Consider the following 11,307-nt stretch of genomic DNA (forward strand, 5'->3'; position numbering starts at 1 on the left):
GGCTCAGCGGCCATGGCTCAAGGGCCCAGCCGCTCCGCGGCATGTGGGATCTTCCCGGACCAGGGCACGAACCCGTGTCCCCTGCATCGGCAGGCAGACTCTCAACCACTGCGCCACCAGGGAAGCCCTGGTCTTTTCTCTTCCATCCTCTTCATTTCCAGTAGCTGCCAGCGAATGAATTAGGCATCACCTTAGTTATGGGGGTTCTACGTGTAGTAGCTTCTATGTCTCAGCTGTACAAAAATATTTCATACTTTACTGCTATATTTTCTCTTTTAAATCTCTCCATAAGAAGCTAAGAAGTTTAGTAATCATCATGGAGGATACTAGCGAGGCAGCTTGATTTTGCCTGGTCCATTAAATATGTCGCTTTTGATCTTCACCTTTCAAATACATAGCATGATCCTTGCTGCAGAGCCTACTCCAAGGCTTGATTTCTGGAAAGCAAAGGGTCTGGAAATGATCTCTTTGCCCCAGAGAAAACATAAGCAGTACCCAGGGTAAAAATTGGACCTGAACAATTTTTCACCTGGGGGTAAAAATTGATAAATGAATCCCCACCAAGAAGTCTTGGAGTGTAACCAGGAAAGCGATGATCAGTATGATCCTTTCACTGGCAAAATCTTAAAAATTCACGACTTCCATTTGCTCCTAAACCCATTGTAACTGGCATCTCTGCACTCCACCCCTGCCCCTCCTATTTTGACTTAAACTACTCTAAGAACATCACAATCCTCATATTTTTCAAATCCGGCGAGTGCCCTCTTTTCATTTCTGTGGTAGACACTGCTAATTGCCTACCCAACATCTGTGCACATGTTTCTTCCCCAAGTAGCTAAGACACACACCATCCTCCCAAGGAAGACTGTCACAAAGTCTCATCTTAGCTTATCATCAGCCTCAAGTCCAGACAGTACTTTCTTAAAGCTTAAAGGCAAGGTAATTTTCCTAATACATTCATTACACAACGATATGCGAGGGAGCAGGAAAACCGCAATAAGAACTCCCAGTTCGAAAGGGGAGAAAGGAAAACACACAAGTCACTGGTCTATACCACTAACCACGTGCTGCTGGACCGGTATAGTATTCTATTCTGGGAGTGGAGTAAGACCTTTGTTTTGCACTCTGGGAAAAATCTTCCTTACGTATTGCCGCCCTTGGTCATTTCTAGGTGAACTGCCTACCAGGGGTCTATGGATTGCCCTAGGGATCTAGAATGCTCCCAGGCTACTGATAGCTGGACTTGTAGTTTTTTTCAACCATACGATTCCTTTAAAAACTAAGCAGCATGAGGCCTGTTTGTTTCTGGTCAAGTTTGTGTCTTTTTAACCCAGCCAAATATCTTGTCTCCATCTAGTCTTTAAGCCTCAAGATTCTGGTCTTTTACCTACTGGCCTCTGTGCTCCGCCCACTTCCCTAGCCATTCGCTTAGCAGCTACTGTCTTGAGGGAATTCAGGCAATTCAGACTCAGTGGGGAGATAATACTCATAATGTGACCTGTGCCAATGTGTCTGGTGAGAACGTTTAACTGAACGTGCCTGAGAAACCCTGGAGACATCAGTTTTGTCACCACTGAGCAAACTCATTTTTTTTAACCTAGTTTTCATTTGGAGTGTAAAGGCTCCTGGCTTTTTCACACCTGCATGGTTCCAAATTATGGGACTCTCAGTAAACTTAGATGCCACGTGCTGGTAGAGGGGGCTTCTATTAACAAAGCTTTATTTATTTTTTTCTATCTTGCATTCTAGCCAGTTCTATTCTGAATTCATCTCTTGCTTGTAAGACTTGGATGAATGCAGCAAGAATGTGCCTGCTTGCAGTTTCTTTATTGGATTCATTCATTCATTCCATAAGTATTTATTGAAAACCATTCTAAGAGTCAGGCCCTTTGCTAGGTGGGAGGGATACAACAGTGAAACAAAATAGAGTTCCTGCCCTTATAATTTATAATCTAGTGAGTCCATCTGTTGTCCTTTTTTTAAATATTGGTATTTTCTGGAGTTCTGAAGGAACCTTCGCTCTTTTTCCTCTACAATGTCCCCCTGCGTGATTATACCTATTCCCATGACTTCAACTCCTACCTCTATGGTGATGACTTGCAAATTTGTAACTCTAACCCCCTACGTTTCTCCGGACCCACAGGCCCATATTTCTGTCTTTTGGACATCTCTACCTAGATGTCCCATAGCCACCTCAAACTGAACGCTTTTCTTGGCCATACTTTTCCTTAAGAAAGGGGCTCCCCCCACCCCACCCCCCATACTCCCTAAACTGGCTAATACCCCCATCCATCTACCAGGTCTCCTAGGCTGGAAACTTTATCATCCTCCATTCCTTCCTTTCTCTCACTCTCATATTGAGGCAGTCATGCAGTTCTAGTGATTCTCAATAAAATTCTCAGTCCAGACTTACCTCTCTGTTCCTACTGCTTTAGTTCATCTTCCCCTAAGCCTAGACCATTACCTGGTCCTTTCCTTGCCTCAAAACCATCTGACCTGTCCTTTACTCTGCTACCAGAATTAGCATGCTAAAAAATTACACGCCCGTTTAACATCTACATTTTTAGTTGCCTACAAGGTAAAAAACCCGAACTCCTTAGCAGAGCATTTAAGGCCTTGGACCCACGTTATTTCACCAGCTTATCGCTTACTATATTCCTCAACACACTAGCTGTGAACTTCTTAGAGCTTCCTAAATACGTGCTGTGTGCTTTCATGCCTCTGTGCCTTTCCATGTGGAATGCCTTCTGTCCTCACCCTTTCTAGTCCTGCGAACTCCTCTTCCTTCTTCAAGATATAGTCCAAATGGCATCTCCTGTTTGACACCTTCTGCAGCTCCTGCAGGCCCAGCAAGTTGCTTCCCTGTGTGCTCCTGTACTTCCTTCATTGCTTTGTTACATCTGTAAATCTAACAAGTACAAAAATTTACAGTTCCACACATCTCAGGTGTGGGACTTGTTTTCTTTATGGTTCTATAACTGAACTTTAGCTTTCATGCGCCCATGTCCACAGATATGGAAAACTCCATCTTGACAGTTCAGGATGAACTCAGTCATTTTCAGAGTTTTCTTAGTCCATTTGGGTTGGTTTTTTAAAAATATTTATTTATTTATTTATTTAGCTGCATCCAGTCTTAGTTGCGGCATGTGGGATCTTTTAGTTGCAGCATGCGAACTCTTAGTTGTGGCATGTGGGATCTAGTTCCCTGACCAGGGATTGAACCCAGGCCCCCTGCATTGGGAGCCCGGAGTCTTAGCTGCTGGACCACCAGGGAAGTCCCCATTTGGTGTTTAAACTCAGTTCCTGCAAGGCTTTGCCCTTTCTTCTCCTAATATCCTTGAGATTGCTCTAGATGGTGGGCAGGCATTGTGGGGAGGGTGGTCTAGCTTATGGCCCCCCATCTGTCCTCTGCCCCCAGTGTCCTCTGGTAGGTAAGCCACCCTGGACTTTGGTCATTAGCACCTTCCCAGACTTAAATTTCCAATGCCCTTTGCTCTTAAGTAGTGTCTACACAGGCTGCTCTGTTTTTCATGCCGGGGGAAATCGTTTCCCGGCCAGGTCTGTGCGCCTCCTGCAGCACAGGAAACTTTTGAGTGTGCTCATCCTCCAAGCTGAAATGCGGGCTCTTGCGGGGGGCTGTCCTCACCTGTTCTGGACATCTTCCCAGCCATTGCTACTTTCCACTCAAGTGCCAGGCTGGGTGAGGGGCTGCACTCAGCGGGGTCAGGCAATGGTCCCTTCTGCTGTGGAAGTCCCCCCAGTTTCTCTGAGATTTCTATTATTCTGCTCCATCTTGGCTCCCAGGGCTCTTTCAAGGGAGTGAGGCAGTAAAGTGAGCAAGTTCTCAGAGTCCCCAAGAGTTCTAGTCATGTCCTCTCTGATTCTTCTCTTACTACCAGGTAGAAGGAAAAACTTTTATCTTTCTTTTTTAAATTAACTTATTTATTTATTTAGTTTTGGCTGAGTTGGGTCTTTGTTGCTGCGTGCAGGCTTTCTCTAGTTGCAGCGAGCAGGGGCTACTCTTTGTTGTGGCGCGCAGGCTTCTCATTGCAGTGGCTTCTCTTGTTGCGGAGCACGGGCTCTAGGCGTGCGGGCTTCAGTAGTTGTGGCACGTGGGCTCAGTAGTTGTGGCTCGTGGGCTCTGGAGCACAGGCTCAGTAGTTGTGGTGCACAGTCTTAGTTGCTCCACAGAATGTGGGATCTTCCCAGACCAGGGCTCGAACCTGTGTCCCCTGCATTGGCAGGCGGATTCTTAACCACTGCGCCACCAGGGAAGCCCAAAACTTTTATCTTGAAGTAAGAAAACTGCTTTAGAATATCTTGTATTCTTTCCTCTCTCATATATGGTATAAACTCCATGCTCTAAATCCTTCAGGCTTTTAGCCTTTTGGTTCAAAAAAACTCCTTTTTCTCTCTCAGAAAACCTAACTCTGAAAGCCAGACTTTTGTGACTATATTCTCTGCTTGATTAAAAATAATTTTGTCATTTATGTATACATACATGTATATATCATATATATGTATATTCAATTGAGTTTGTTCTAAATTTTATTCTTTTTGCCTCTGAAGTGATAAGTAGCAAGAACTCAATGGGTAGAGGAACGAGGAGCAAGAAGAAACCCCCAAAAAAGAAATCTTTGAATTTTATCTCAAAATATGTTCTTGCCACATAAAATTGTACTGTATTTTATCTGTTTACATGTGGGGAGTTCTCTTTGTGAACATGTCTTAGCCACTTTTGAAGCTCAAGTCCATCGTGGTAGCCACTGGCCACATGTGGATATTGAGCACTTAAAATGTGGTTAATCTGAATTGAGATGTGCTGTAAGTATCAAATACAGACTGGATTTTAAAGACCACTGCCAAAGAAAAGAATGTAAGATATCTCAGTAATTTTTATGTTGATTACATGTTGAAATGATAACATTTTAGATATAATAGGTTAAAAATGTATTATTAATTTTACCTTTTTTAATGCAGCGAGTAGAAAATTTAAAATTACATATGTGGCTTCCATTACATTTCTTTTTTTTTTTTTTTTTTTTTTTTTTTTTTTGCGGTACGCGGGCCTCTCACTGTTGTGGCCTCTCCCCTTGCGGAGCACAGGCTCCGGACGCGCAGGCTCAGCCATGGCTCATAGGCCCAGCCGCTCCACGGCATGTGGGATCCTCCCGGACCCGGGCACAAACCCGTGTCCCCTGCATCGGCAGGCAGACTCTCAACCACTGCGCCACCAGGGAAGCCCTCCATTATACTTCTATTGTTCAGTGCTGCTCTAGAACCTGAAACAGTGTTTGGTTATGTCCCAAGTAAATGTAAAGAAAGAGAGAGGGAAGAATGGAAGGGAAGGAGGGAGAGAGAATATGGCTTCAAAGAAGTTTTCATTTTTTTCCCCCTCTAATAGGGGTAAAGAGGGCATTAAGCAGGGATTATTATCTTGAGGACCAGAGTTTGGCCCTCAGCTTCCTGAGAGTTCTTAATATTCCAGAGAAGAGAAGACAGATGACAAGCATATATATCAGTGTGGCATATATTCCAGGGGTTGGAATAGGGCACATCCTCCTTGTATCACAGTATTAAGGATGCCTGATGAATGGAAAACTTCCTGGTGAGCATGGACCTAGATCAAAAGCGTGTAGAAATTCTCTGTGGGCTATTTTGCCAGGCTCATGCTCTGGGTGATCACTGCCTATTTCTGTTGGCCCCAGCCTTCATGCTGCTTCTCAGTGGTTCCCTGCACCCCACTGACCTGCTCTGGGACTGGCCCCAAGCCTGATAGCCATTCTCAGTGTCCATGGCCCCACTGATGCCACCCTGAAACCAGGACCTGTCTATGTGTATGGATGCAGAGTTCCCAGTTTACAGGCCACTGTGGGCTGGGGTGTAGGGAGGGGAGGACATGGACCAGAGCCCAGACTGTTCTAGGCTCAGTCCAGCCTTAGGAGTCTTTCTGTGACAGGGTTCATTCAGTAACTGCCTCAGGGCTTGGTCTGAAGTCAGGCTGAGGGGTTGGGATGTGACGGGGTCGGCCTCCAACTGTGGCTGAGGTTCAGGGAGCTGGACACACCTTTTCTTTCTCTAATATTCAGCCATGCTGTCTAACAGACGGGCAGAGTTTTAGTGCCCTGCATTGTGTCCAGGCCCAGGACACTTGCTCATACCCAGTAAAGTGACTTCAAGCCTCAGATCTAGAGAGGTTTCTGTTCCTCACTGGGGTGTGTCTCAAGGGCCAGAACTAATGGGGCAGGTGAATGATTATATGGAGTGATTTCAGGGACACCAGGGAAACTGCTAGAACCCTCCAAATGCTCCTTCCATCTGTCTGGTCAATACTGACATCCCTCAGTTAGAGATTCATCTATTTGGATTAGCTTTTGGAACAGGGAAAAATCCCTAGACTAAGCGCCAGTAGATGAGGAACCAAGTCTCATCTTTGCCTCCTATTTGAGGTTGGTATTACCACACCTATCCCTGCCCCACAGTAGAGAATATCCCTCTAGTAACCAGATGTCTGTGTCCCCAAAATCCAGAGTGTCTCCTCCTGAGCAATGTAGCATGCACACTAACGTTACTTCATATGCTCAGCATTCCCCTTATTTTGACATATTTTTCGTGTAATGCTGTCCATGAATTTGGAAGACACTTTGCCTTTCTTACATGCTTTTTTCACTAGCTCTATTCTCAAGAGTTCTAGACATATCCTTATTTGCAGCTTGTAGAAGTCAGGCCATGTTCTAATAGAAACAGAACCTTCCCTACATTATGCTGTCTTTATTAGCTGCTCGGCTGGTAAGTTGACTTAAGTCATACTCTCACTGAACCTCAGATTTTTCATGCTATATGGAGATCCTACCCAAATCACGTATTAATTGAAGATAATCAATGTAAAAATGCTTTGTAAATCATAGACTCCTCTATAAACTCTAATGGTATATTAAGATGTAAGCTATCATTATTTTCGTGATATTAGTGTTAATTTGCCACAAGTGAACAACTTTGGGTGTCTTTGCTACAGACACAGGGACTTGAGAGCAGGAAGTGGTGATTATTTGGAGGACTAGGGAGTGAATACATTTTAGTACCCAAATAGGCAATGTGATTTGTCAGATCATAATAATCTTTAATTTTTTTTCTCTTATCAGACCCAAAATATGGAGCTGGAATATACTTCACCAAGAACCTCAAAAACATAGCACACCAGATCAAGAAAACATCCGCCACAGATAAGCTGATCTATGTGTTTGAGGCTGAAGTACTCACAGGCTCCTTCTGCAAGGGTCATCAGTTTAATATTGTTCCCCCACCATTGCATCCTGGAGCCGTAGACTGCCATGACAGTGTGGTTGACAATGTTTCCAGCCCTGAAACCTTTGTCGTTTTTAGTGACACACAGGCTGTGCCCCAGTATTTGTGGACTTGCATCCAAAGTCATGTACAGGATTACTCAGGACAAATGATGCTGTCTCCACAGCAGCCTTGGAGGAAACTCTCAAGTGGCAGCTCTGTTGATTAACCTCCACATCATTTTAACAATAGGTATGACCTTCCTTTGGAGGAACTAACCAAATAATGACCATCAGTGACTCAAAGAGTGGTTTGAATATGTCAAATAAACTATCATCTTAGCGCCTTCATCTTTGTCTTCCTCTCTTGGGGTTGGGGTGGGTAGATAACAACTAAAACACTCTTAGGACCTCTCCCTCTCCTTCAAGTTGTCCTTTTATCTTCTTTACCATAGGCAATAGCAAAAATGTTTTACATGTAGTGAAGAGATTTTCCAGTATATAATCCAATCCTTTTATTTTGTAAAATGATGATAGTGTAACATATTAAGACGGCAAGATGATTTTAGATTTTCCAGAGAATCTTATAAAGTGCTTTATATATCAAAATAAATCACCTTTGTCAAAGTAACTGAAAGGCTCTGAAAATTATGTGTAAAATGAACTTATTTGCAGTGGAAGGACACCAGACGGCCAATATTCTACTGCTACCCCTTTTGGATTCAGCTATTTCAAGTAATGCCACTCAGGCACCATGAGGCTAAATTATTAATTCACCAAATAGATCTTGGTCACCAGATGTATGTATTTCAGTCACTTTCTTGGTGCTGGGGCTACGATGCTGGACAAGACAAATGTCTTCCTAAAGCTTTCAGCCGAAATAATCAGAAAGGCAGCTATGGACAACTTAACAAGTGTGACTCGGTATAACAAAAGAGGAATTACAGATTCTTTGGAAAAATTTAAGGAGGAGAAGCATAAATTAATCTGGGGTTGGGAGGAAGTCCTTTTAAAAAAAAGTGAAACTCAAGTTGAGACCTGAAGAATTTTTAAGATAGGCAAATTAGGAACGCAGCACATTGGGAACACAGTTGGAAGAGTATTCTGTGCAGCGAGCTCTTAAAAAGGCTGAATCTACTGTGACTGTGGCCATATTTGACTTCAGATTTCTGCAATGTAGTGGCCAGCTAATCTCAGCATGCATCTCTTTCCTATTCTGAAATCAATATCTCTCTATACTTCCAAACTTCCCTGACCTTCACATCCTCAACCTCTTGTCTAGAATACTTCCTCCTCCTCATCTTACCTTAGCCAGCATTCTTCATCTTAAAAGAAGCATGTTTATTGTCTCATATGTTACTGCCCTTGAATATGGGCAAGAGGAGTCCCGCCTTGGACTTCTGGTTTGAGAGGGTCTCACTCTTAACCTTCCTCTGGCCATGCCCATCTCCACAAGGTGAGGAATGCACAAGGTCAAGAGAATGTGTCCATTTGGAACCTGCGCACCTCACTTCTAAGCCACCCACTAGGTACCTGGAACTCTAACTTCCCGCCTACACAGCTTCAAGTCTACTTCCAGGACTCTTCCTTGGGTCTCTCTCCCAAGGGTAGACTATGCCACAGTCTGCATCAAGAATGGCCATGGAGTGTTTTCAAGGATGGAGCTTGGACATGAGGGCTGAGGTGTTCACACGCCTGTGCATGAGGCTGTGGTACAGAGCTGAGGGTGAGAGGACTGATTTGAAAGATCTAGCATATGTTTAATAGAGATGTCAAAAGATAATGGAGGAGAGGCAGTGTTCACAAGGGTAAGAAAAGAAACAACCCATACCAAGAAACATAATGAAACTGTAGGCCACCAAAGAGGTGATCTTAAAAGCAGGCAGAGGGAACAGTCAAGCTATGTACAAAAGAATGACAACTAGACTGACAGTAGGCAGTATAATGTCCTCCCTCTGCTCATTGCAAAGATGTCCACACCTTAACCTCCTGAATCTGTGAATATATTACCTTACATGGCAAAAGGCATTTTGCAGATGTGATTAAAGTTACCCTTCAGGGTCAGGGGAAGGGATAGTTAGGGAGTTTGGGATCAACATATACACATTGCTATATTTAAGATGGATAACCAACAAGGACGTACTGTATAGCACAGGGAACTCTGCTCAATGTTATGTGGCAGCTTGGATGGGAGGGGAGTTTGGGGGAGAATGGATACATGTATATGTATGGCTGAGTCACTTTGCTGTGCACCTGAAACTATCACAACATTGTTAATTGGCTATACCTCAATATAAAATAAAAAGTTAAAAAAAAATGAAGTTACCCTTCAGATGGGAAGATTAACCAGGATTATCCAGGTCAGCCCAATCTAGTCACATAAGAGATGGCAGCATGAGAAAAATTTGATGCCCTGTGCTTGTTCTGAGATGCGAGGACCAGTGAGAAGCTTCTAGGAGCTAAGGGTGGCCTCTGACAATCAGTGAAGAAAGTGAGAAATCAGTTCTTAAACTGCATGGAACTGAATTCTACCAACACCTGGAGTGAAAAAGGAAATGGACTCAAAAGCTTCCAGAAAGGAGAGAAGCCTGCCAACACTTTGATTTTAGCCCAGTGAGACCTATGCCTGACTTCTGACCTATAGAACTGTGAGACAGTATAGTTGTGCTTTTATAAGTCACTAAAGTTGTGGTAATTCGTTATGGCAGTAATAGAAAACTAATACTGAAGCCTGAAGGCATTTGCTGAGGGCTGAGAAAAATGAACTGTTAACCTAGAATTCTGTAATTAGCTAAGCTTTTATTTTGCTTTAATTCTTTTTTTTCCTTTCTTTTTTTTTTTTTTTTTTTTTGCGGTACACGGGCCTCTCACTGTTGTGGCCTCTCCCGTTGTGGAGCACAGGCTCCGGACGTGCAGGCTCAGCGGCCATGGCTCACGGGCCCAGCCACTCCGCAGCACGTGGGATCTTCCTGGACCAGGGCATGAACCCGTGCCCCCTGCATTGGCAGGCGGACTCAACCACTGCGCCACCAGGGAAGCCCTTGCCTTAATTCTTGAATAAAGACACTCTCAGACCACTGAAGACTGAATTTACCAACAAAAGATAAACTCTTACTTAAGGAATTTAAAATTTAAAGGATATAATTCAGGGAGGAGGGAAAAAACAAAGAAAAATCTAAGCTTCAAGAAGTCATGGTAAACAAAAAAATGGTAAATGTGTAAATGGTAAACAATCACTGTCTTTATAAACAACTAATAATTTGTGGAATAAAATAAGACTGAAATAAAATACTGAAAAAATGAACCATGTAAAATGTTGGATTAATGAATATAGTTAAATAGTTAAAGGGATTTAAAGTCCTTGTGTCATTCAAGAGATTAGCATTATTAAGGGAAGCCACTAAAAGAGAAGTAAAGCACCTAACTTCTAAATAGTAGACCAAAAATTTAAAAATTAAAAAAAAAAAAGAATTAAAAAATCCAAAAAAGGCAAATCAGGGAAGACGGAAAAAAAGAATCAGAGGGAAAAAAAGTGAGACAACACAAAATGGAAGAAATAGTTCCAAATACGTAAGTGATCATAATATGTGTAATTTGAACTAAACTTGCTAGTTAAGTCACAGATAGATTGGATTTTAAAAATCCAACTACAGAGCACCTAAATACATAAAGCAAATACTAACAGACATAAAGGAGAAATTGACAGTAGTACAATAATAGTAGAGGACTTTTAACACCCTACTTACATCACTGGACAGATCATCCAGACAGAAAATCAATAAGGAAACATTGGCCTTAATTGACACATTAGACAAGACAGAATTAATAGATATATATAGAACATTCCATCCAAAAGCAGCAGACTATACATTCTTTTCAAGTGTACATGGAACATTCTCCAGGATAGATCATGTGCTAGGCCATGAAACAAGTCTCAGTAAATTTAAGAAGATTGAAGTCATACTGAGCACCTTTTCCAACCAAAATGGTATGAGACTAGAAGTCAATTACAAGGAAAAAACTG

General features: G+C 42.7%; 1 protein-coding gene across 3 annotated transcripts in view; it reads left to right on the forward strand.

Moving 5' to 3' along the window:
* PARP9 (poly(ADP-ribose) polymerase family member 9) overlaps window positions 1-7,830 on the forward strand; it is a 32,938-nt gene extending 25,108 nt beyond the window's left edge. For all 3 annotated transcript variants that reach the window (XM_082654966.1, XM_082654964.1, XM_082654965.1), the window contains one exon: window positions 7,143-7,830. In XM_082654966.1, the coding sequence (XP_082511092.1) occupies window positions 7,143-7,513 (371 nt within the window). In that variant the 3' untranslated portion in view covers window positions 7,514-7,830. The remainder of the gene's footprint in view (window positions 1-7,142) is intronic.
* The last annotated feature ends 3,477 nt before the right edge of the window (window positions 7,831-11,307 follow it).

Source organism: Grampus griseus (assembly GCF_964374135.1).
Source record: "Grampus griseus genome assembly, chromosome: 5".
Taxonomy (NCBI): Eukaryota; Metazoa; Chordata; class Mammalia; order Artiodactyla; family Delphinidae; genus Grampus; species Grampus griseus.